This window comes from Aspergillus ruber (genome assembly GCF_000600275.1).
Source record: "Aspergillus ruber CBS 135680 unplaced genomic scaffold scaffold00008, whole genome shotgun sequence".
NCBI lineage: Eukaryota > Fungi > Ascomycota > Eurotiomycetes > Eurotiales > Aspergillaceae > Aspergillus > Aspergillus ruber.
The window spans coordinates 409922-433074 of NW_024467304.1; the positions used below are offsets into that span (position 1 = coordinate 409922).

Here is a 23153-nt window from a genome sequence, read left to right on the forward strand (position 1 = left end):
CCAGTCAGGCGCATACTGGTGCTGACAGTGTCTTAGAATGGATTCGAATGGGCACAACCGTTGCGACAAACGCTCTCCTTGAGCGCAAGGGTGAGCGCACCGCGTTCCTAATCACAGCTGGATTCAAAGATATTCTGCAAATTGGAGACCAATCCCGACCGTATATGTTTGATTTGACCATTCGACGACCACAACCACTGTATTCCGACGTGTTCGAAGTCGACGAGCAAGTTGTGCTCGAGCGCTGCAGTGATTCCAATTTGCGATCTCTGGAACTTCAGCATCCAAAACCACTACAGACTGTTGTGGGCACTCCTGGAGAAAAAGTGCACATCATCAAGCCATTAGATGTAGAAGCCACACGTACGTATCTGCAAAGAATCTACGCCGAAGGCTTTCGATCCATTGCTGTCTGTCTTATGCATTCCTACATCTTCCCGGACCATGAGCTTCAGGTCAAAGAATTGGCAAGGGAAGTGAAATTCGAGCATATATCTGTGTCGCACCTGGTGTTCCAGCGGCCAAAGATCGTCCCGAGAGGAAATTCCACCGTTATTGATTCCTACCTCACCCCAACAATTGAAGGATACCTCTCGCAGCTCAGTGCCAGTTTCCCTAGTTTCGACAATGGGCACACCAAACTGGAGTTCATGCAATCGGATGGAGCTCTAGTGCCGGCTTCCAAATTATCGGAATTGCATGCCATTCTTTCCGGACCAGCAGGTGGAGTTGTGGGTTATGCGCGAACCTCGTATGATGCAGAGTCGAAGATCCCCATCATCGGGTTCGACATGGGAGGCACAAGCACCGATGTTAGTCGGTACGACGGGCAATTCGATCACATATTCGAGACCACGGCAGCCGGTATCCCAATCCAAGCCCCCCAACTCAACGTAAACACCATTGCGGCTGGAGGCGGAAGTATTCTTGCTTGGAAGGATTCTCTGATGGCTGTTGGTCCCGAAAGTGCCTCCTCGCATCTTGGCCCCGCGTGTTATAGAAAAGGGGGGCCCTTGACGGTGACTGACGCGAACCTGGCGCTTGGAAGACTGGTTCCAGAGCATTTTCCTTCAGTTTTCGGACCCAACGAAGATGAGCCGCTGGACTGTGAGATCGTGCTTGTGAAATTTCAAGAACTCGCGGAGATCATAAACTGCGACATCGGCAAGTCACTCACATGGGCTGAGGTGGCAGACGGGTGAGTATCAAGGGATCCTGGAAATTATTTCTTCCACAGGCTAACCAAATTTGTGCAGCTTCCTACAGGTCGCGAATACGGCCATGTGTGGCCCGATACGCCAGTTGACCGAAGGAAGAGGGCATGATGCTGCGAAACATCATCTAGCTTCCTTTGGTGGTGCTGGTGGACAGCACGCCTGTGCCATTGCTGAAGCTCTCGGGATTCGACGTGTGCTAATCCATAAACATTCATCTGTTTTGTCTGCATATGGTATTGGCTTGGCCGATGTCGTCCATGACGAGGAGAGACTATACGTAAAAGTATTCGATAATTCAACCAAAGACTGCATCTATGCGGATCTTGAGAACTTGTCACAAGTGGCACAGAGCCATCCGTCGCTGTACCACTTCTCCCATGTCGACGGCTACAAATTCCTGTTCATGCGATATGATGGTAGTGAGACCGCGATAATGGTCCCCGTTAAGGACGGCGCCGACCCCAAACAGGAGTTTATCGATGTTCACCATCAACAGTTTGGATTCAGCCCAGCAGATCGCAGAATCTTCGTCGACAATATCCGTGTACGGGCTGTGGCGCGAAGTAATTTTGGCGGCGACACACCACCAAACCTGGCAAAATCACAGGATATCAGCAAGAAGCTTCCTCCCCCAACGCCCGCTTCGACCAAGTCTGTCTACTTCGGGTCTCTTAAATGGGTGGACATGCCTGTATATCTGCTAGGATCTCTACCAGCGGGTATTACCATTCAAGGCCCAGCTCTAGTAGTCGATAAAACACAAACCATCGTGATCGATCCTCACTGCTCTGCGACTGCAACCAAGGATCTCTTAATACTAGATGTTGGTTCCCAGAAGAAGCTAGTCAGTGCCACTGCTATAGACCCTGTTCAACTGTCAGTATTCCGACATCGGTTTTACGGAGTAGCCGAGCAAATGGGACGGGTTCTTCAAAAGATCAGCGTGAGCGCAAACATCAAAGAACGATTGGATTTTAGTTGTGCGATCTTCTCTCCGGACGGCTCGCTGGTCGCGAATGCTCCTAGCGGGTTGCTCGCGTTTTCTGCAAAGTACTCAATATCCTTAATGGTATTTCTCGTATGTGTCTCTCCCATTGACGAGCTGCAATTCCCACTTCTGTCAGCCATCTGTGTGAAGCCAGTCCAGTAATTGCTCGCGAGTGGGGGATATGGGCTAGGGCAGCAAGAACATCTAGAATTGTTGTCTAAGTAAATCCACATTCTCTTCCAGAAAGGGTCAGAATACCTGAGCTGACAAAACACTTTTGCCGTACATCCAGTGAGGTCAAGGTGAAAAAGTGTATACAATCACGACTTGAAATGACTGTCCTGAGCAGACAAACGGGAGTATTTTAGATTGTTTGGCTACAGCATGCGATACATCGAGCTCTGATGATGGGATTATTGACATCTCGAGGGTGAGATTTCTTCGAAAGGGGCGCATGTAACATGGCTGGCTGCCAAAGAGGCACGTATCGAGTAGTTTAAGCGTTGCCCAATTCCAATTTGATATCAAATTGGCCAAATGTATACTGCATCGGGTGACGGAATTGTAGCAAATCTCTGATAAATACGAATAATCTATTGAACATGATTTCAAAGCATACCCAGAATTTCAGCTTAGATTATTTGTATCTTTGAGAAGTGATTACTGTCCAATTCGCATTTGCGTACAGCTTGTGGACTTACTGACCATGAGGCCGTTCACAAAGCAGACAGCAACTACAAAGTCACATGTCCCACATAGAACAACATCAACATTCTCTGGCTTGTCAAGTCCCAAGATATAAGCCAGTCCAATGCCCCTGCTAGCCCTCCCCAGCGAACTCCTCACGGAGATAGTTAGCTACTTCAGACATAACAGGATACACATGCTCTCATGCGCGCCAATGCCCGACTATACCGCCTACCAAGCACTTATCTCTATCAACACAATACTCGCTATTTCGGTAGATCAGCTCTGTCATGGGCGGTTAGGAGTGGGGATTTGGCAGATGCTCGCAATGCTGTTGAGGCGGGGGCTTGGGGGAAAGGAAGTCAATTATTTGACAGTGAGCTGCTCCATTTGGCTATAAATTTTGGGAATGAGGAGATTGTGGGCCTGTTTTTGGAGAGTTATATGAGATCAGGACCTAATAGGTTGCTTTTGCTGATTTCAGAATGTGGAAGGGAAAGTGATAGCGAAGGCGAAAGCGAAGTCGAAGACCAAGGCAAGGGCGGGGACAAGGACAAACAACAATACCGATTCCATCGTGGGTCATCTTTGGCCATGGCACTAATGCATGACAACGAGGCTGTGGTGCGAGTTCTGATAAAGCACATTAAAACGTCACTAGAACAAAAGCGCCGCGTATCAACACAGTTCCACATCTCGGAAAATGATGAAACGCCCTTGCAACAGCTGCATAGACTGGGTATCATCCTAAAAAGGACGGGGCACGAAAACTGCTCGAAATGCAGCTGCCGAAGGCAATCTTGCCACTGTGAAGTTATTCAAAGAGCACTTCCCAGTCGGATCATACAACAATAAAACATGGCCTTTTGGAAAAAGAACGCCTTTAGTCCAAGCAGCAATTAACGGCAAGGTGGAAGTCTTGAAATACTTGCTCGGCGCCGGCCTTGACCCCAACTCTGATTGCTCCTCGCTAGACAAAACCCCCTTGTACTATGCAGTGCGCTACAATAAAATAGAAACTGCTCAGTTTTTTCTGGACCATGGTGCCTGTGCTGATCTTGCTCTAAGGAATTCTGGGCATACCCTTAGACTCTTGGACACAGCTGGCAGAAGAGGCTTCATGGGGATGACGAAGCTTCTTCTGAAGCATATTGATGTGAACAGCAAGGTTTCAGGTAACTACCATGAGCATGACTCTCGCATGGTCACAGCAGCAGCCTGCGGGATTACAGACCTTCTTCAGTTGGTCCTTGACAAAGACCCCGGCAGTTATTCAGGCATCCCCTGGGGCAAGAGACGCTTCATCTCAGACCAACGAACCTCATTGTTGCTCAAGTCCGTAAGAAGCGGCCATAAAGGCGTTGTTGCCCTATTGATATATTATGGCACCGAACCATATGGCACCGTGAGCCAAAACCCACTCCTCGAAGCCGTCCCAAGAAACCATGCAGACATCGTGCAACTGTTCCTAGACAGAGGACGCAATTTCAAACTCAAGAACCATGGTCATTTTTCCTTCTTTGGTCGTCGCATGTTCTATAAAGACCTGTGCTCAATTGGCATGGTCGCTCTATTCCATGTTATTAAGACTCCGTCGATTTTCCGCTTATTACTCGACAGAGGCATCTATATCAGCTCTGAATCAACAGCTACAATAGTCCTTAGGACAGAAAACGCACGTTCGGGCAGTAAGGAACTATCTGGAATGCTGCGGGAGAAAAGCTACCTGGTTGAAACACCCGAAGAGCACCATGCCTACACCTCACTCTCTGCAGGGGTTCCAGAAGCGGATAACCTGCGACTGATTTCTTCTTTCAACCCAACGGCGCCATACGTGATGGACATACTACTATGTGCCATTCACGTGGCGATTTAGGAACAGTCACCTACCTCCTCGAACGCGGCTGATGCAAACCTAGTGGGTCTTACACAACCAGATGACCCATCAAACATCGAACTAGCAGTGAGAGCTTCAGATCCAGAAACCGCGGCAGCAATGCTCGTCATCCTACTGCGTCACGGCGCCAATATAAATGCTCTGAAAGGAAGTTCTGGGCCTGAATGGCGGGCGTGCAGTAGGGACGAGCAGCATCAAACTGCTATTCGGCTTCTTATTGAGCGAGGCGCGAGGACGGACTCAATAAACGGCAACTTGGTTGAGAATACCCTCCTGCATTGTGGGTATTACGTTCATTCCAGGGCTATGCAATATTTGTTGCGGGTTATGTGTGATAGGACGAGTTCCAGGTATATAAAGGGAGTATTGACGAGCAAGCAGGAGGCTGCCATTTTTGGAGTATGGAGGGTTTTGAAAAACATTTACTGGAGGATAAGATGCCCTGTACCATAAATCATCATGCTATTGTCTCAGCTTCGCTTTGGCTATGTTGGTGGATGGCTACACGGAAGCATAACACTGAATGCAGATATCCCAATTCTCTCATGATAGATCAATACCCTTATAAGCAGCACCTAAATAATAACACAAGACCCATGCATATAAACTCCAAGATGACAAGATGACAATGAGAGTAGACAAGACACGCGAAAATGCAACCCCAGAAGACAAAATGCAGAAACCTATAGCACACTATAATTTAAACAATCTCGGTCTGGGTTCCGAGAAGACAATCTCTTCCAACCACCACGCAATAATCTCATTGACTTCTTTAGGTCTCTCCCAAAGTGCCCAGTGAGATGTGTTGATTTGCTGGTGGGTGAGATGGGGGATGGTTCGGGTCATTCCTGCGCCGAGATGGGCGGGGAGGGCTGAATCTCGTTGGGCTTGGATGAAGAGGACGGGGGCGGTGATGTGTTGGTTTAGGATGGATAGTTCGTCTTTATAATTGATGTCGCGGGTGCGGTACCAGTTTACTGTTTTTGTTAGCCTTGTATTTCTTTGGTGAGGGGGACGAGACGTACATGGACCGGCAAGACCATTTCGAGAGAATTCCTGCGCGTAATAGTCGAGTTCCTGTAGCTGTTAGTACGAACAACCTGATTTTGGGTGAGATGATACTAACCTCCTCACTCAATAATTTTGACGGTCGCAACCGAAGCAGGTTCTGCAGAATGACACCCTCCTCCACGTAAAAACCCACCTGCCCATCATCCGTCCTACCTCCGTACAGCGCAGACAGGAATTTCTTCATGTCTTCCTCGGTACGGATAGCGTCTTCCAGCTGCCGACTCCGGAACTGCAGTTGATAGGCGAAATGTGGTGCAATTGTGGCGACAAAGTCTTCAAGAGGCGTGTATCTCCGTGTTGGAGCAGCGAATGGTACGCAGAGAGTGATTAAGTGAGTGACGAGTTCGGGGTGCCAGAGGGCAACGCGGTATGCCAGTGCAGCGCCCCTGCATGGTGTTAGAATCGTTTATTGGAGCAAGACAGCTATGGGGACGTACCAGTCATGTCCTGCGAGGATGATCTTATGTACTCCGAGTTGGCGGACGAGCTCTTTGATATCGTCTGCGCAGCGTCTGTGGGAATATTGTGTTAAATCCCTGGGGGCGTCCTGTTCGAGTTAGCTTATTAGTCTGTATGCATTTGCATAGACAATACTCACTGTCCTCCCGTATCCGAGACAATCTGGTGCAATCACCCGGAGACCCATTTCCAGCAACATGGGGATCTGATAACGCCATCCCATTGACAAGTCGGGGAAGCCATGAAGCTATCGTCATGTTAGCATCCGATATTCCCAGTTGAACAACCCGGTAAAGGAGACTAACAAGAACAATTGTCCCCCGATTCTCCCCTGATTCCGGTTGACTGTACAGATATCCTATAGCTGGTTAGCATTGATTCGTTGGACTGCCCCCTTACTGCTATATTCTCCTATACTCCGTCCACCAGGTCCGACCTACCATATTGTTTGCCATTGACATATGCGGATCGCTGCTCGACCCGAGGATCCCCTAATACATCAATTTTGTCCACGATCATGATTGAAGAATGCGAAAGAACAACAACAATGGATATGGAAAAAGAGAGTATCCAAGAGGGCAAAAAACAGCGAAGAGAACAAAAACCGGTCAAGAAACGCTGTTCACCACCGACTTTTGGCGTATTTATAGCAAAAAGAGCAACTTGGAAAGATGACGCCCCCGCCAGCTGTCGATCACGTGAATACGTCAGGCAGACGATACATACGAATTAAAAAGTACTGCACTGTCCAGGGCGAATCACGGTGATTAGTGGTAAAGTGTAAAATAACAGGGCTGTATATTATGCATCGGAATTGGTCCATAACGGGAAGGGGGAATGTGATGTGACAATTTTAAGGCAACGTGAGGCGTTGTTGGGAATGAATACTACGGCCTGATATGCCTCGGTTATGGGTATTACATATGGCCTGGTCGGGTATGCAGCTTGCTACGGAGTACAGAGTACTGGTACAGTAGGGATGCATGATTTTCTCTGCAGTATACTAATACATACTACTACTTGTAGAATCAATAAATCACCGTGTCCTCATTATCCTCCTCGACTACCTCACCGCCGTCGTCCGGATGGTCGGCTTCGCTAGGATCAGGTTGTGGCTCATGGTCTGTTCTAGCGTGTTGATTATTGTCTTCAAAGCTTTGATCGCGGTTAGTTTCAGCATCCACCCTGTCTGATGCTTCATGCGTTGTCTCCTGGGGCTCCCTGGTCTCGTTCTTGTGTTCTGATTCGACCTCGGGCACTGGGGCCGGGTGGTCCGCCGGTTTGTCCTCCTCCACTTCTTTCCCTACCTGGGGTTTCGGTTTTGTTTCTGGCGGATTCTCCTCTTCGGTCTGCTGTGGCGGTGGATAACGGGCTTCGAATTCGGCAACTTCTCGGGCGACCGTATTCTCTGTATCTTCGATTTGATCCTGGATGATATCTTCGTCCTCGCGTCGTAATTCCCATGGTTTGTAGTACTGAAGACGAGATATGTCAGAATCCGAACATGTACCATTGCGGTGTGCTGAATCCCATGATACATACCAATACCGGTTCTGTCCTGGTCTTTAGAAAACGAGCCATTGCTGTCAAATTCGAATGCCGGGTGCGCATCTGAAAAGCAAATATCGTCAGTAATCCGTATGAAAGGCAAAACAAGAGAAAAAAAAAAAGAACCTACCGCTTCCTCCTCATAAAGCTTCTGCTCCTTCTTCCGAATCACTAGTCTCTCCTCCCTCCGCTTCTTCTTCAGCTCATCATACTCCTCATCCTGCACCTTGAGCTTATCCTGCTGTCTCCGCTCAATATCCGCGCGCCGCCTCTGAGCAGTTGAATTCGAGCTCTGAGAAAGCGTCCCCAGCAACGCGCCGAATAACCGTTGACCGCGTTTCCGCTCTTCGTCCGGTCGTCCTCTTCGTTGTTTCTGCTCCCTCCTCTTGTCTTGCTCTTCATCTTTCTCTGGGGCGGGTTTATCTGTTACTGTCTCGGTTTCAGTTGTCCCCACCCCTGCAGATGGTCTGCGCTCCTTCTCGTTTGCGCTTGATTCGAAGTTCTCTTTCTCGTGGTCATTCGGATTCACATCGTTGGAGGGGTTGTCGTGGGAGCTTAACCGGCGACGTTTCGCGTCGGGATCGGTGATCGACGACTTGCGCTTCAAGGTGGGTTCTGCCGGAGGGGAGGAGACGGTGTCTTGGTCGGGGAGAGAGACGGCTGATGCGAGTCTATGCCATGCAGGCACTAATTAGCTAGCTGTTCGTAGACGGGAAGTGAAATGACGAACCCTTCAGTCATATTGATTAGTACAAGCAGTATCAATGGCAATAGGCGACAGAGACAATAGAGAGAGCCTGTAGAATCGAAGAAAGCTAGAAAGAAAATGCCGTGGGAGCTGTCGGGAGTCGGAGTATGTCCAACTAACTTCCGTCGCATCCAAAAAGAGCCGCGCACGGGCCATTCACCGTTCTGCTTCCTTTTTTCAACGTCTCTTCTTCACTCTCCCTCTCTCTACAGACACCTCTATATTCCCCTCCATTGAATATCTCTCTTCTCTTATAACCAGACATAAACAGACAGTTCCAACAAACAACAAAATGTCCCGCCACCACCCCGACCTCGTCATGTGCCGCAAGCAACCAGGCATCTCCATCGGCCGTCTCTGCGACAAATGCGATGGCAAATGCCCTGTCTGTGATTCCTACGTGCGCCCAACCACCCTCGTCCGCATCTGTGACGAATGCTCTTTCGGAAACTACCAAAATAAGTGCATTGTCTGCGGTGGCGAGGGAATCAGCGATGCCTTCTATTGCTTCGAGTGTACGCGTCTGGAGAAGGATCGGGATGGGTGTCCAAAGATTATAAACCTGGGAAGTTCGAGGACAGATTTGTTTTATCAGAAAAAGAGTTTTCGGAATCAGTGACCTTGGCCCTTGTCTTGGTTCCGTTTTGTTGGGTCTTGCGGTGTCGAGCGGTGTCGAGAGATGTGTCAAATCGAATCGATCGAGCGAGTCGAGTCGAGTCTAGTATTTGCAGCGCGTCGCTGTGGGGAGGATTTGTCACAAATTTACGGTTTCTTTTCTGCGTTATACCCCATAGCTAGTGCAGTGCGGTTCGGAGTTATGTATAGGTGACTACAGAATCTACGGGCGTCTTCCACAACGATACGAGATATGCAATTCACGGTCCACTCCCATGTTATCTATGAGACAAGTCGATTCGCCTTTACCTTCCGGGTCTCTTAGGTCTGGCGAACCCGCGCTTGGGTCCTTCGTCCTGTGGCGGGAAAACTTCCTCACGCAGTCGATCTCCAGAGATCTCATCGGGACCGAATGCCTCGATCTGTGACTTGTCAGAAATACTGTTCATATTTAACGATGCAGGTTTAATACATACCTTTTTAGCGATCTTCAGTCCCTGTTCGCCAGCAATGACAAGGGCATTGTTACGGGAACTGGCAAACAACATGCGTTCCTTGATCTTCGAACCTGACGGACAGGTATAGATGAAGATGACCGCATCCGAGTCAGGGTAGTGATAATAGGTGTACTGCGGCGAAGATGGCGAGATATGAGACTGAACGGAGTTGGGGTCGACGCCGGATTCCGAACCGACCAGCTTGAGCGTCTCGGTTTTCACATCAACAACCTGTATCGATTAGTTTATTTGTCACAAAAAAAATATTGCCAACAGAATATCATGTCTTACCAACTGCACAAGACCACCAGCCTGCAACTCCGTAAGCGCAGCCTTAGCCTCCTCATCCGCAGGCATCTGAACTCTCATACTACTCGGAATGCCACCCCCAACAGACACAGACCCCCCGATCCCAATATCTCTACCCAAAGTCCCACTCCTCGCCTCCTCCTCAGCCCTCCGCACCAACTCCAACTCCCTCTCCTTGTCACCCATCAAATCCTCACGGCTATACCCATTCCCGCCGCCCTTCCCACTCTTCTCCGCATCCCGATCCTTCCAAGCGCTCTCGCTGATAACCTCATCTTCCTCGGTAGCGAAGACGCTCGTTCCGAACTTCTCGCTGCCCAGTTCCCGGACTAAGGTCGCCCGCGTCGAAGCGAAAAGCGTCTTTGCACGGACGGGTGCGTTGGAGGGGATGTAGGTCAGCGCGACGAGGGTGTTGTCATCGCGGCGGAGGAGCAGGTAGATCGGGGTTTGGGGTTTGAGGATGGTGGAGAGCTGCGAGAGCGAAGAGGAGAATGAGGACGAGGAGGGGATTGTAGGGAGGGGCGTTAGGCTTTCGGAGGTGATGGTAATGGGGAGACAGAAGAGGGAGGGGTCGGTGGTGAAGGTGGTGAAGGCGTCGTGGAGTTCGGGGGTGACTGCGTTGCTAGATTAGTATATTGCATATAGAGAGAAGAGGAAAACTCACCAGAGATTCCGGACTGCATCTTGACGGTTCCTGGCAGTCTGCAGTGCAATGCAGTGTTCCTACTACTGTCTCTGTCTGCGTGGTTGTCGGAGGTCAAGCGGTGAGGAGGAATCAGCGGGGTAAATATACCTCTGGGGTTTTCAGGAGTTGAACTTGACACTTGTTCGGACACGAGTATCAGTACCCATACATAGCAGAGGCAATTGTTACCTGAATCAAATACTGCTGCTCTATTGCTCTACTAAAAGCCCATATAATGCTGAAAACCGCTGACTACAGAAGCAGTGAATCCAATATCCAAGTTGACCCTATGGTACACAAACAAGAAACGAAGTATATACAAAATTGGATCTGATGCCTCTAAATCAAGCATATCCTCACAAATCGAGGCACAATATATATGCAGTCAGATCGCAATCGAGAACGCCACCATGCTCAATGGTATCAAATGCTCGAAAGACACACCCACACCTTTTTTTTTTTTTTCGTGATTTATTTCTTTATTTCATTGAAGGAGTAAAGAAATTACTCCTCATATGTGTTCCTCACAAGCGACCAATTCGACTTCTCCAGCTTTTCTTTCAGGTACTCATACACGGTGAAAGTGACGGCCTGACCAGGAGCCACACGCATCACACGGGGGGTAATACCCTTGTAGAATGCCGAAGCACCCTCCGTCTTGAACATGTCCTTGGCAATCACCAAGATACGGCTCACAGCAGACTGCCCAGGTGTACCGGGAGTACGCTGGAGACGGGTCTTGATAGTGTCAATGGGGGCGTTGGAGAAGGGACCGACAGCACCGGAGACCAATCCGATCATGGTGGTCTGATACGAGGGGAGCTGCGTGTTGCTGTATTCAGGCTGTAAGCGCTGCAGGAGAGACTTGAGCTCGGAGTAGGCCGTGAAGTTGGCGGCCTGGTTGGTTCCTTGTCGGAGGGCGGTTAAAGAGACACCGCGGTAGAGGACGCTGAAGCCTTCTTCCTTGATGACGGTGAAGAGGGCGTGCGGGGCGCTGCGGTACTTGGGGGCATCAAGGGGGTCGGCAAGACTGTGGTGTTGGGCTTGCAGACGGATCTTGACGACTTCCATGGGGTTGACGATGGCCACGGCTTCCGTCACACCGGCGGCGAGACCAGCTAGAGGGGTCAGCATAGTTCACTTTATGAAAATGCGCGTGACCACTTACCAAGGAATGTGGATTTACTGGTGACATGACCAGTCTCCTTGTTTGCCAACAGCTGCTTGTACCATTCGTACGAGGTGAACCGGATGGCCATCTTGGGAATGATACCACCCAGCACGGCTCCGAGACCCTTGTACAGACCGAGCGCAGTCTCCTTCTTCACGATGTCAACACCGGTAGTGACGAACCCGCGGGGTTTCGCCTGCGCAAAGATCGTCAGCATTGCCAATTGACAGAAATAGCTATGCAGCACTCACCCCAGGAGCCTTGGCCCGCCGCGAAAGCTGCATCCGGACCTTAATGGTATCTAAAGGATGGCAGACGAGAGCTTCCATCATACCGGCACCACCACCAGCTGTTATCCGTTAGCATGTCGTCTATTGCTTCACTGCGCGGGGTATATCCACCGATCAAGTTTACGGCGGGCGAGGTTGGCTTCTTGCCAGGACCCCCCTGTGCGTTTTTTGCAGACATATTCAAGGTTGTGTATTATTCAATTGCGCAATTGCTTGCTCTATGGAGCTCCGAAGCGCAGAGCTAGAGGTCGCAGGGACTGGAATGACGGAATTTCAAGAGAAAAGGGACAAGAGACAAGAGACGGCAATGCCAACTGCGAACCGATTTCTTTTAGACAAGAAGAGCAAAAAAGGGATAATAGTAAAGCAGTTCCACGTCCGGAGGAATACGGAAGTATAAGATATGACTTGTCCCTCGGCAGACAGCAAGATGTATAGAAACGGAAAAGTATAAGAAAGGAATCGGAGGACCCGGAGAACAGAGAAAAAGAAAAAGTAGCGAAAAGTGACCCCTCCAATCTTCACAGGATAGTGCCCTTATACTAATAACCAGCGCATTTCGGGAATGAGGATCATAGACCAGCGGCTTCTCGGTTCCAGTGGCGGATGTGCTCTGCGGAGAGGGAGACGGGGAAGCGGAGGCCCGCTGGCTGGACGAGCGGAAGCCCAGGGTGTGAAGATTTACCCGATGCACCTGAGATAGTCATTTTACAGTAGCTTTTATATAAAGCGCTGTCCTGTCCTGTCCTCCGCGTGTACTCTGTTGTGTACTGTACAACTCTGTAGTTCCTGTACTCTGTACAAATGTAAACCGGGCAGTAGGAAATAGCATACACCATGCACCTCGGCAGAGCAATTACCATATCATTCAATCATAGGATGGCTCCAGAATAGAGTCTGGCGCATCCATAGTTTCCATCCTGTGTTCCGTACTGTCCACCTCCGGAGTCAGTATGAGTTCACATGCCACATACCCCCCTCCTACAGGGCTATGCACAGCACATAGTACGACGACAGAATACAGTACCCCGTAACTACAAGAGCAGCTGACTCAATTCCGTGATTCCATATTTCCAGAACCCACTGATCTCCGGCGTTGGATCTCTGCGAAAACGGAAGATTCCGGTCATTGGGTAAAGATTCATTTCCCTGGGTTGATTTTCAACCGAGGTAGAGCGAGAAAGTGCCGATGGCTGCCATGGATGGGGACGGCGACTGAGACTGTGAGTCACGGTTTTACGGGATGGATTTGGTGTAGAGTATGGTCTAGGATTTGAGGATATTTCTGGATGTCTTGAGGGGATCAAAGTAATAATCCCTCGGTGGGTTGCTAAGAGTTTTGTGGTGTTCGTCTTGTTGGTTGGTTTATAGAGTATGGGGTACGGGGTAGTTTTATTCCGGGTATAGTTGAATAGTAGCAATAGCTATAACCACTACAGAGCTACTATGTATTTTTCTCCAGTAAAACAGATACAGATATCTGCAGTACTCTGTATAGATACAGTCCGATATCGCATTTTCACCTGCATTCACATGAAATCAGCTGCCAGGCGCATTAGCACATGATGATGACGATGTACTACTGCAGAATGCCCCGAATTGGGCATATAGCATTGTCTCTTTAGAATTTTGGTAAGAATCTCTGTACAATGATAATATGAAGAAGGCAATAGGGATTTTCTTATGTGGGGATGGAAGGCATGATATCATCTACTAAAGTACTGAGCCCCGGTCCGAGCACTTCGTCCTCTGGACTCCTGTAGTTCGAGTGATAAGACGTAGCAGTAGTATCGCAATTCTTCTCAAATTCCCATATTATCTGTTTCTATTTATTTAGCCAGGCTATGTTATAGTATCTCTCCAATTATGCCAGGGAACTCTGCCTTAGATGAGGTATACCGGCGAAGCTCCGTGATGGAAGACCGTACTGTTTCCAGGTCCCATTCGAGTTTCTGCATAATGCGAGAAAGACAGCTGGGCTTTGAATCCGGTGACCTATGGGAGGGGCCTGGAATTGAGCAGCCCTTCAAGAAAGATAGCGACGAGGCGGATTTTATTAGCAGGTCCAAGATTGAAATGTGCGTTGCTGCTAGGAAGAAGCAACTAGAAGAGGGAAACACCACATACCAATTCTTAGACTACAGAGGCGTTTCGGGGGGGGGGGGGGGGGGGGGGGGGGGGGGGAGTTTGAGGAGTCGGTCAAGAATCGCACAGCAGCATTATATTCGTATAATCACGCGACTGGCGACCTAGCCATCAAAGTTGTGCCCAGTACGGCCCACGACCTCAGCCTCGGGTGTCACACAAGACACAACTGGAAGTCAAATCACTACGATAAATCTCAGGGATCGGCTCGGTACCCTCTACATCTCTACAGTCCAGTTTGGCTAATGGACTAAGCAAGCTGTTTGTAGCTGGGGCCGCGAGAACAACGGTCCTACTGCTGTGGTCGAAACGGGACTAGGTGAATCTACCACCAGATTGATAGGCAATGCGAGAGATTGAATCGAAAGTGCTGGCTCTGTTGTCAATATCGCAATCACCGTCGATATTGACATGCGCTAGCCTTTTATTACAATATGCAAGTGGGTGCATGGCGCACGACAATCATCTGTTGAACTACGACCCGCCAGACAAGCTTCCCCCCGGCAGCGATCCGAACTGCTGCTTACCTCTTCAACCGCTAGCAAAACACTATCCGTTTTGCTGGAACGGATTGGAGTGGAGTCGACCTGCAATGACCAACCAGCTCGTGCTGGATTTCAAGTCAGTTGTTGGCCATGATCCCAACGCATTAGTGGAAGTTGGTTTCATCATAAGCAGGCTGGATATGGAGTTACCAGAAAGGCTTGGCAGAGACAGAGGTTTTGGTGGCGTAGGGCAACTTAGCTAGCATGTGATACGCAAGGCTGGGCGTTAATATGGCGTTTGTTCAATCGGTATTTCAAGTGGGTAGCGTTAATTCTTCAAGACTGATAATGATAAAATACTACTAGAGAGCCGTTTATACATACAAAGGAAACATTAGACATACCATACCACTCCATCCCATCTCATCCCTCTATCAACGCATCAGATATAGCTCACCTTGACACCCATCCCAATTGTCCCCTTGACCTTCTGCCAACCAGCCCCGGTCATGCGCCGGATGCGTTCCCGCACATCCTGCCTGCTCAGTGCCATTACAATTCCCAGCACAAATAATACCAGACGAGCAAGTGATAGCGGGCTGCCGGAGACCATCCGTGAGATGTACTGCACCAGGTTGCGCAGGATATTTCCAATGGCCCGTCTGGGTGCCCGAGACTCCGACTTTTCGGGTTTCTTGAGGTTTTTGGATCCCGAAGGTGGAGAGAAGGCGGTTCGCCCTGACGAGCTGCCGGTTTTGCTGGTAGATTGTCGGTCCGTTGCGCGGGTTCCTTTGCCTCCTTTAGATGCGCGGTTTGTGTTCTTCTTTTCGACGCCGTAGTCTACCTCGCTGGGGGTTTGTTTGTGGTCGTTTTGCTCGGCACGCTCGGCGGCTGCTTCCTCGGCTTGTCGGCGTTCGGTGTCGCGCATTTTTCGCTCCAGCTCGGCGTCTTTTTCGCGTTGTAGTGCTGCTGCGCGTAGCTCTCCTTGTTCTTTTTCTTCTTTAAGATTGTCTAGGGTTTGCAGGAAGACCTCTTTGTTCTCCTCATCGAGAACCTCGCTCAGGTTGATAAACTCTGCCGCATACTCCCACTCCTCGTTTCGGGGAAGTATGTGTAGAGTGAACAACTCGATGATCCTCACCCTGACGTTTAGGTCTTTCGGGGTATCCGTTCCACCACTAGGTCGGATTGTGCGATGGTCGGAACCATTGCGTAGATGACCTTCAACATCCAGGTTTGGCTGGCCATACGACGACAGATAGGTTTCGAGACGCTGTTGGTTGAGCGCTTGCGAGGGAGAGTGGCTCAGTAACAGCGTAGCCCTGGAAACCACAGTCAGCACTAAAAAAATGCAAGTGTTTATCTTCTTTTGACACTCACAGGTTATAAACAACCTCCGCATCCACCGATCCCTCAAGCCCCTTATATCCCGTCTGCACAACCGTCTCCCAAATCCCCCCATCACGAACCTGCGACGAGATAGCCTTCCATTCCTTCTGCCCAAACAACTTCCTCCCCTCCTCAGGCCCCAACTCAACTATTGCGCTCAGCAGTGTGATATACAAGTTCCAGACCTTAATCCTCCAGGTACTCGGGGCGGCCGCAATCGGCGGTGTCGAGGCGTCGCCGTTTACGTATGAGTCATCTGGGACCTGCGAGGGCGTGATGACAGGTTCCAGGGCCGTCAGCGATTCGTGTAACCGTCGCGTCAGGTACAGTTGTGAGGCTTTTTTGTAGGTTCGGGAGCAGAGCTTCGACGGGGATAGCGACGAGGCGGAAGAGGATGAGGATGAGAGCTGCGACTGGGAAGCCGACAGGTGGGTAGCGTCGTCGGCCATTATGTGGATGATTAAATTAGAGTAGTATAGGGGGAGTAGTTGTTCAATTCTAGAGGAAAATAACACAATCAGAGAAAAGAAGCATGGATCGCGACGGTGAACGTGTCCGCCCAGGTCGGGATTGGTTTGCTTTCGTTTTCCCTCGGCTCGGGTTAGTCTGGGGTCTGATGTCACGAGACTGACTACTGAACACTACGATATCGAACAAGTACAGGGATGTTAACAGAGTAAGTAGAAGGTATTTGGATATATCAAGAACTAACTAACTGAAATAACTGAAAGAGGTCATGGCTACGGTTCAACTCCGGACGCGAAACTGTCACTATCAAACATCCCCAGCCTCCGCATGATCTTGTCAATACTACTACTCTCGAATATTGTTATCCTCAATAGAGCATAGCGCACAAAATGGATGTCACTGCAGAGAATTTCGCGTACCATCTCCCCCGGATCCTGGATGACTTGGCCCACTGCTGCTTTGTCTCGCTGGACTTTGAGTTCTCCGGTATCTCATATGGCATCACATCAAAAAGAACAGCTCAGGGACCACAGTCATTGCAGGATCGCTATTCGGAGGTCAAAAATGCAGCTGATAAATTTCGGATTCTACAAATTGGGTTCACGATTTGCCTTGAAGATGCTACGACTGGTAGGTCCAGAAGATGTCGCAACTGGGCTTGGCCTAACTGTTACAGGATTATACACCCTTAAGCCGTATAATATGTATCTCAGCCCGGCTATCGATCATAGATTGGAAGTGGAAAGGAATATCACCTTTCAGAGCAGTGGTAAGTTCATCAATAGCAGTTTCATTGACAGTACTGATGCCGAACAGCGGCCGATTTCCTTTTGGAAAACAACTTCAGCATGGACGCGTACTTCAAGAATGGAGTAAAGTATCTCTCCCGGGACGAGGAGAAAGAGGCCACAACCAGAGCTACGGAACGGCGTGATCGTCAGGTGGTACGTCGTCTCGAGATAGACGTCAAAGAAGAAGATCACGAGTCGCTCGAATTCTTGGAAGCCGTTCGAAAACTGGTTAACGATTGGCTTGCTCTTGGTGATGTAGACATGCCGTTTCCATTCTCCAATGGCATCCAATTCTGACTGTTTTGACAGGGCCGTGATGGTTATCTGAACATTCCACCACCAACCCGCATGAACGACCCCAAGCCTAGGGGTTTCTTTCCCACAACCCTGAACAGGTTCCAAAAGAGACTTATCCACCAGCTGATCGAAACGGAATATCCTTTCTTGGTGACAGTCGGCAAGCCTGCGTTCGTCCAGATTCTAGAGTTTGACGAAGCACGTGAAAAGGCCGTCCGAGAACAGCGGATGAGATACCAAGAAGAGAGAATGATGAAACAGACAGGATTCCGGTGGATCGCAGAAGCGCTGGCTGGGAATGGCTTGTCGAATCTAGACCCAGGCTGCTTCATGGGCGTCATGGCGAATTCTCCCGCGGGAGCAGGGCTTTCTCTGAAAGAATTCGCGAACAAACTGAAACAGCGGTTGAGAACTCACCGGCCTGTCATTGTTGGTCACAATTTGTTTACCGACTTGATTTACTTTTACAGATGCTTTTTCGGGCCATTGCCGGATCGTGTCGAGGATTTTCAGGCCGCGGCTCATGAGATGTTTCCTGTTTTGATGGATACCAAGTATATGGCTACGCATGACTGTGGATCGATCAACCCGATATCATCTTTGGCAGAGATCAATGACAGTTTGCTGAAGACGTCGATACCCAGAATGAGTGAGTTGCCCTCTTCTACCGTCGTCACTTGATACTGACTAGACAGCCGTACACCCCCAACACTCCAAATATCACGACCAGAAGGTTGACCATGAAGCGGGATACGACAGTTTATTGACTGCGCAGATATTCGTCAAGCTCTCCGCTCAACTTCGTCACGGAGGTACCTCGAGGTATCTGGGAATTGCCCCGTTGACACCTCAACCGGCAGAGTCCAGAGAGTCTACAAACCTGCGCACAAGGTTCGGTCTTCTTCAATGCGAAGAGACCGCCGATACCTTTAGCAATAGCATCCCAGCAGCCACGAATCCCAAGACCCGGAAAATGGTGAACAATGGCGAATTGATCCCCCGATTAGACGCGGAATTCTGGAAAACGTACGGCAATCGGCTGCGCGTTTTTGGCACCGAAGAACGAATGTGCATAATTGGATAGAAACACGCCGTTCCATAGGCGCGCTACGAATGTCATGATAGACCATAAACCGTAATACTACAGCGAGGCAACGAAATGTGCGCAGCATCTATCTAACAGTACGCCTTGGCTGTAAAGAAGGTACCGCTAGCGAAATAGCCGCAAACGTAGACTAAGTACTCAATCTGAGCACCGCTAAATGATCACTTGGGCGTAGAAATATCTCTCTCCAGTGATGATAAGGAATGGGTGCTGGAAAAGAAAAAGAAGAAGAGGAAAACTCTAGTCGGAATTTTTTCGAAGATAAAGGCCGGCGGTCATGGCACACTAGCCTGTTCGGGAATAGTGCCGTAAACAGGTGACCGCCCAACTTTTCTGAGCGAACCTCAATTATCGGCGTTGAACTGGGAGAAGAAAGTCCGGCCAATTCTGCACCACTATAGACAAATAACATGTCTTCGGGATCCAATGGTGCCCGGCGCATAGCGTCGGCTCTGCGTACGTTATAATACCTCCCATTCTGCACATCCGCTTGGAAAACTTTTGCGCGGGGGACTGACCATCATTTTAGGGCCCTCTGTGGTCGACTCGAGAGTATGCAGAAGCTGTCAACAGACCCTCGTCCGCCGTGACTACACCTCAGCCGCAGCAACACCGCTAGAACCCACCTCCTCAACAACCAATTCCTCTCCCGTTCACCCCGTCGTGCCCGCCAGCCACATCATCAACGCCGGCGTGCTCCTCTCCCGCCCGCCCCAGATCACCCGCGACCTAACCCCCTTCGAAAAGTCCTACTTCTTCTACCAGAAACGCCTGAACGAGCGTCTCGCCCTCCCCTTTACGAAATATTTCTACTTCAAGCCTGGAACCCCCGCTGACGAGGACTGGAAGCGGCGGGTGCGTGAGCGCCAGACCCCCGCGCGGGACATTGGCAAGTACAATGCGTACTCGAAGGACGCGTGGAATGACGAGTTGCTGGTTGGGTCCAAGGAGGCGGAACCGGAGTATATGGTCGAAGCGCTGGTGAAGGATGCCGAGGAGACAGCCAATGCTACTTCGCAAGATACGAGTAAGAAGGAGGAGATTCCGCGACCGTTCCCGCGCGTGACGGAGGCGGATACCAAGGGTGACCAGCAGAGCTTGAATCGGTTGTTGCAGAGGACGCTGTATCTGCTTGTGCAGCATAAGGATGGGTACTGGAAGTTGCCTAGTTCTCCTGTGGAGGCGGGTGAGGATCTTCGAGCTGTGAGTTCTCCAGCTAACTAGCCAATGAAGGTACCTTATCTAACATTCATACTTTATAGGCCGCTCAGCGTACCCTCGCGCAATCTGCCGGCGTCAACATGAACACCTGGATGGTTGGCTACCACCCCGTCGGCCACCACGTCTACAACGCCCGACAACCAAAGCCCGACCAGACCGGCCGAACAATCCTTGGTGAAAAGACCTTCTTCATGAAGGGCCGCATCATGACAGGACAGGCCAACTTGAGCGGAAATGTCCAGAACCTTAAGGACTTCAAGTGGGTGGCCAAGGACGAGATTCCGAAGTTCGTACTGCGGGATTACTGGAGCAACATCAGAGACATGCTGGCCGAACGATAATGCTTAAATATCGGTGAAACGGCTGTGTTGATAGAACTGTGATTGTTTCACTTGCCTAGTGGCTGTTTTCGTTTGGCGATGGTCACTGAATGCATATAGTGCTATTATGGAGTATGACATGTATAACTAGTTTTTTACACGCAAAATTCAATTCAATCCTGCTATGCCGGCAGTCCCCTTGTAGACTCCAAACGCCATGCCATATGCCAAAAGATGTCAAATAAACAAGTAAATGGTAGGCGCATCACTTCAAGTTGAATTTTTGCCCTTGAACAATCGGCTGTTCTTTGGAAGACTTTGCGGCCAAACTCTTTCCGCACATCGGACAGGCTGTGCATAGCATATTAGCATTCATCCATAGCAACACCTAAACTAATCCTTAGTTATGGGGACATACAATTCTTCTGGTAAGCACACCGCTGACAAAACTTCTTCCCCTGCTCCGTCTTCGTCTTGCACGATTCACACGAAGACGAATAAGCAGCATACGGATTCTTCGCCTTGGAGCTCAACAATTTATTCTATTACCATTAATATCACCTTCTATTACAGCCACACGCATATCGAGAAAAAAAAGTGACATACCTTCGAAACACCCGTACTCCCCAACGTCGATTTAGAACTGCCACTTGTCGCGGGCGAGCCATAGTACATTTCGTTCTTGCGTTTTACGCCGGGAGTCGCAAGTTCGGTAGATTTGAGCTTTTTCTGGCATTTTGAGCAGACCATTTTGTTTGTTTTGTATGTTCGTTCTGGAGGGTTATGGGTAGAGAGAAAGAGAGGAAGTGAAGTTGTGGTAGTTATCTAGAATGCGATTCGGGTGAGTATGACGCCACCGCTTTTTACTGCCTCAATTAGGAGAGCCACCACTTGTATTTGCATATAACACTACTGCATAGAAACTAACACAAATAAATAGCTCATATCGAGGACATATAAAGCAACCAACTCTAGACAAGTCCACCTCATGGAATAGGGTATTTCGTCTGCCAAAAAGCGTTTTCCCAAAACCCTCGTGACGCGCCAGTCCTTGCGAATCGTTTGCTTTTTGATAGCTTCCAGCTGTACACTTAGCTCTTTCAAAGAGATCCCTCGCGTGCATATGCTCTGCAGCAGATACTGAAGGGTTCTCACATGAGGGACACTGGCATGCACCGACCCGTGAAAGAGTTCCTAATTTATTCGCTAGACTTTGGATCCGTGTTGGCGCCTCGCTCAACAAGGAGCCGGGCAGAGGTCAGATGTCTTCCGTCTTCTTCCTCCATGTTGTTGTATTTCCAGCCCGGTTGGTAGATTGTCCTGAGTGCGTCCATATCAGCTCCGTGGTGTAGCAGGACGTCAAATGTTGCCCCTGCCGCTTTGGGATCGTTTGCTCTCAATGCAAGTTCCAGGCTTGTCGCATTGTTGGGTCGTCGGATGTGCTCCAAGCTCGGATCACAGCCTCGTTCAAGCAGGTAATTGATAGTTATTGAATCAGCTCGCATAATGGCATTATGCAAGACCGTCACAACGTGTGGCGAAAATGGTCTTGTCGACACAATAAGCCGCAAGGGTGGAGATCCATCGTTCCCTTCTCGATTTGCTACAAGGATGTTGCGCCTGTAGGCTTGACACTCTTCAGGTGTTTCGACCAGGTAGTCTCTCTCTCCCGCAATATATCGGTTATTTTCTTGGTGCCCGAGCGTGCGACCTCTGTCCTCAGGACCAATGCGACTACCAATCTGCGTTGATACGGACCCCTCTGTCAAGGATCAACTGGAATATTGATGGGGATGGGACCGCATGGCACAGAGCAGCCATGCCAAGTGTACATGTGTTTTTGTAGTACAGGGGGCGGCCTGAGAAAGTACATTTGTCCCGGTGGTTTATCTTGACGCCCTTGTCCAAAAACAGCTCCACTATTTCCAGATGCCCTCTTGTGATGGCCTCTAAGAACGGTACCTTTTGTACAGTACCATATGGCTCAGCACCATACTCCAACAACAAAGCGACTATATCCTTATGGCCCCTTTCAACAGCCCTAAGTAGGCAAGAGCCTTGGTAGTATGGGCAAGTAAACTGTCTTTTGCCAAACTGAGTGTTCTGGTATTGCTCTGGGTCGATATCAAGGATGAATTGAAGCATATCTGTGAATCCACAAGCTGATGCAGTAGTCAAGATAAAGGTGCAGTTCCAGAGACTACTGGGCACTTTGTTCTTGAAGTCGCTATGTTTCAACAGAAGCTTTACCACCTCAACATGACCTCTTTCCCCAGCAGCCCCAGGATCCTTAGTGAGTGGTCTCCTTCCTCTGTAAGGCTTTCCCAGGAATTACAAGCCCCATAATCGAGCAGAATTTGAACAATCTCCACATTACCAGAGAGGGCCGCGAAATATAGTGGTGTCTCCTTCGTTGAAGCGCATCCAAGGTTCGGATCAGCCCTAAAGCTGAGCAAGAGTCGCAAAACCTCTACTTGGTCAGATGATGCTGCTAGTATTAACGGTGTTCTGCCGCCAAACATCATGACGCTTCATTGATAAGCGTGGGATACCACTTTGTGATGAATTCCACCATAGCAAGATCACCCCTGCCAGATGCCCCTCTGAGCAGCTCGTGTATTCTGTTTTTATTCACGGCAATCCTGAGTGCACAACAGCTTCTCGAGGGCCGTATCCCCAAAAATGTTCTGTATCTTTCCTCCTCCTTCTCCTCCTCCTCCTCCTCTACTCCCGTCCTTTTGCGTTTGCGG

At 49.6% G+C, this 23153-nt stretch overlaps 12 protein-coding genes across 12 annotated transcripts; 5 read left to right on the forward strand and 7 right to left on the reverse strand.

The window, feature by feature from the left end:
* Positions 1 to 47: 47 nt before the first annotated feature.
* On the forward strand, positions 48 to 2426 carry EURHEDRAFT_514344 (uncharacterized protein; the record flags this gene model as incomplete). Its single annotated transcript, XM_040786260.1, has 3 exons — positions 48 to 1198; positions 1257 to 2246; positions 2342 to 2426. 3 exons carry the CDS (start codon positions 48 to 50, stop codon positions 2424 to 2426), a joined length of 2226 nt encoding a protein of 741 aa, XP_040640175.1.
* Positions 2427 to 4012: 1586 nt separating this feature from the next.
* Positions 4013 to 4768, forward strand: EURHEDRAFT_376422 (uncharacterized protein; the record flags this gene model as incomplete). Its single annotated transcript, XM_040778849.1, has 1 exon — positions 4013 to 4768. One exon carries the CDS (start codon positions 4013 to 4015, stop codon positions 4766 to 4768), a length of 756 nt encoding a protein of 251 aa, XP_040640176.1.
* Positions 4769 to 5229: 461 nt separating this feature from the next.
* On the reverse strand, positions 5230 to 7154 carry EURHEDRAFT_410993 (alpha/beta fold hydrolase). Its single transcript, XM_040781498.1, has 7 exons — positions 6760 to 7154; positions 6625 to 6677; positions 6459 to 6566; positions 6298 to 6407; positions 5916 to 6246; positions 5815 to 5866; positions 5230 to 5766 (listed from the first exon to the last, which is right to left on the reverse strand). The coding sequence occupies exons 1-7, from the start codon at positions 6836 to 6838 to the stop codon at positions 5483 to 5485; spliced, it is 1017 nt and encodes a 338-aa protein (XP_040640177.1). The 5' UTR covers positions 6839 to 7154; the 3' UTR covers positions 5230 to 5482.
* Positions 7155 to 7291: 137 nt separating this feature from the next.
* Positions 7292 to 8698, reverse strand: EURHEDRAFT_410996 (uncharacterized protein). The gene is made up of 4 exons (XM_040781499.1): positions 8598 to 8698; positions 7998 to 8538; positions 7862 to 7930; positions 7292 to 7794 (listed from the first exon to the last, which is right to left on the reverse strand). The coding sequence occupies exons 1-4, from the start codon at positions 8606 to 8608 to the stop codon at positions 7348 to 7350; spliced, it is 1068 nt and encodes a 355-aa protein (XP_040640178.1). The 5' UTR covers positions 8609 to 8698; the 3' UTR covers positions 7292 to 7347.
* A 104-nt stretch (positions 8699 to 8802) lies between these two features.
* On the forward strand, positions 8803 to 9612 carry EURHEDRAFT_410997 (PHF5 family protein). Its single transcript, XM_040781500.1, has one exon. It carries the CDS (start codon positions 8908 to 8910, stop codon positions 9232 to 9234), a length of 327 nt encoding a protein of 108 aa, XP_040640179.1. The 5' UTR covers positions 8803 to 8907; the 3' UTR covers positions 9235 to 9612.
* EURHEDRAFT_410999 (twinfilin) lies at positions 9360 to 10808 on the reverse strand. The gene is made up of 4 exons (XM_040781501.1): positions 10701 to 10808; positions 10019 to 10650; positions 9707 to 9958; positions 9360 to 9652 (listed from the first exon to the last, which is right to left on the reverse strand). Exons 1-4 carry the CDS (start codon positions 10717 to 10719, stop codon positions 9536 to 9538), a joined length of 1020 nt encoding a protein of 339 aa, XP_040640180.1. The 5' UTR covers positions 10720 to 10808; the 3' UTR covers positions 9360 to 9535.
* Positions 10809 to 11225: 417 nt separating this feature from the next.
* Positions 11226 to 12360, reverse strand: EURHEDRAFT_452994 (putative succinate:fumarate antiporter (Acr1); the record flags this gene model as incomplete). Its single annotated transcript, XM_040784082.1, has 4 exons — positions 11226 to 11839; positions 11890 to 12088; positions 12144 to 12241; positions 12294 to 12360. The coding sequence occupies 4 exons, from the start codon at positions 12358 to 12360 to the stop codon at positions 11226 to 11228; spliced, it is 978 nt and encodes a 325-aa protein (XP_040640181.1).
* Positions 12361 to 14480: 2120 nt separating this feature from the next.
* EURHEDRAFT_353671 (uncharacterized protein) lies at positions 14481 to 15165 on the forward strand. Its single transcript, XM_040778450.1, has one exon. The coding sequence runs from the start codon at positions 14674 to 14676 to the stop codon at positions 15073 to 15075; it is 402 nt and encodes a 133-aa protein (XP_040640182.1). The 5' UTR covers positions 14481 to 14673; the 3' UTR covers positions 15076 to 15165.
* pex26 lies at positions 15060 to 16766 on the reverse strand. Its single transcript, XM_040787129.1, has 2 exons — positions 16193 to 16766; positions 15060 to 16134 (listed from the first exon to the last, which is right to left on the reverse strand). The coding sequence occupies exons 1-2, from the start codon at positions 16648 to 16650 to the stop codon at positions 15255 to 15257; spliced, it is 1338 nt and encodes a 445-aa protein (XP_040640183.1). The 5' UTR covers positions 16651 to 16766; the 3' UTR covers positions 15060 to 15254.
* Positions 16767 to 16805: 39 nt separating this feature from the next.
* On the forward strand, positions 16806 to 20595 carry EURHEDRAFT_529918 (CAF1 family ribonuclease). Its single transcript, XM_040787130.1, has 8 exons — positions 16806 to 16877; positions 16933 to 17299; positions 17346 to 17438; positions 17486 to 17715; positions 17770 to 18406; positions 18453 to 18809; positions 19392 to 20065; positions 20125 to 20595. Exons 2-8 carry the CDS (start codon positions 17059 to 17061, stop codon positions 20422 to 20424), a joined length of 2532 nt encoding a protein of 843 aa, XP_040640184.1. The 5' UTR covers positions 16806 to 16877; positions 16933 to 17058; the 3' UTR covers positions 20425 to 20595.
* Positions 20596 to 20646: 51 nt separating this feature from the next.
* Positions 20647 to 21244, reverse strand: EURHEDRAFT_411006 (cysteine-rich PDZ-binding protein; the record flags this gene model as incomplete). The annotated part of the gene is made up of 3 exons (XM_040781502.1): positions 21010 to 21244; positions 20822 to 20945; positions 20647 to 20754 (listed from the first exon to the last, which is right to left on the reverse strand). Coding segments are annotated over exons 1-3 (349 nt in total), but the record flags the coding sequence as incomplete, so codon positions are not given.
* Positions 21245 to 21602: 358 nt separating this feature from the next.
* EURHEDRAFT_376432 (uncharacterized protein) lies at positions 21603 to 21908 on the reverse strand (the record flags this gene model as incomplete). The annotated part of the gene is made up of 1 exon (XM_040778850.1): positions 21603 to 21908. One exon carries the CDS (start codon positions 21906 to 21908, stop codon positions 21603 to 21605), a length of 306 nt encoding a protein of 101 aa, XP_040640186.1.
* Positions 21909 to 23153: the final 1245 nt, after the last annotated feature.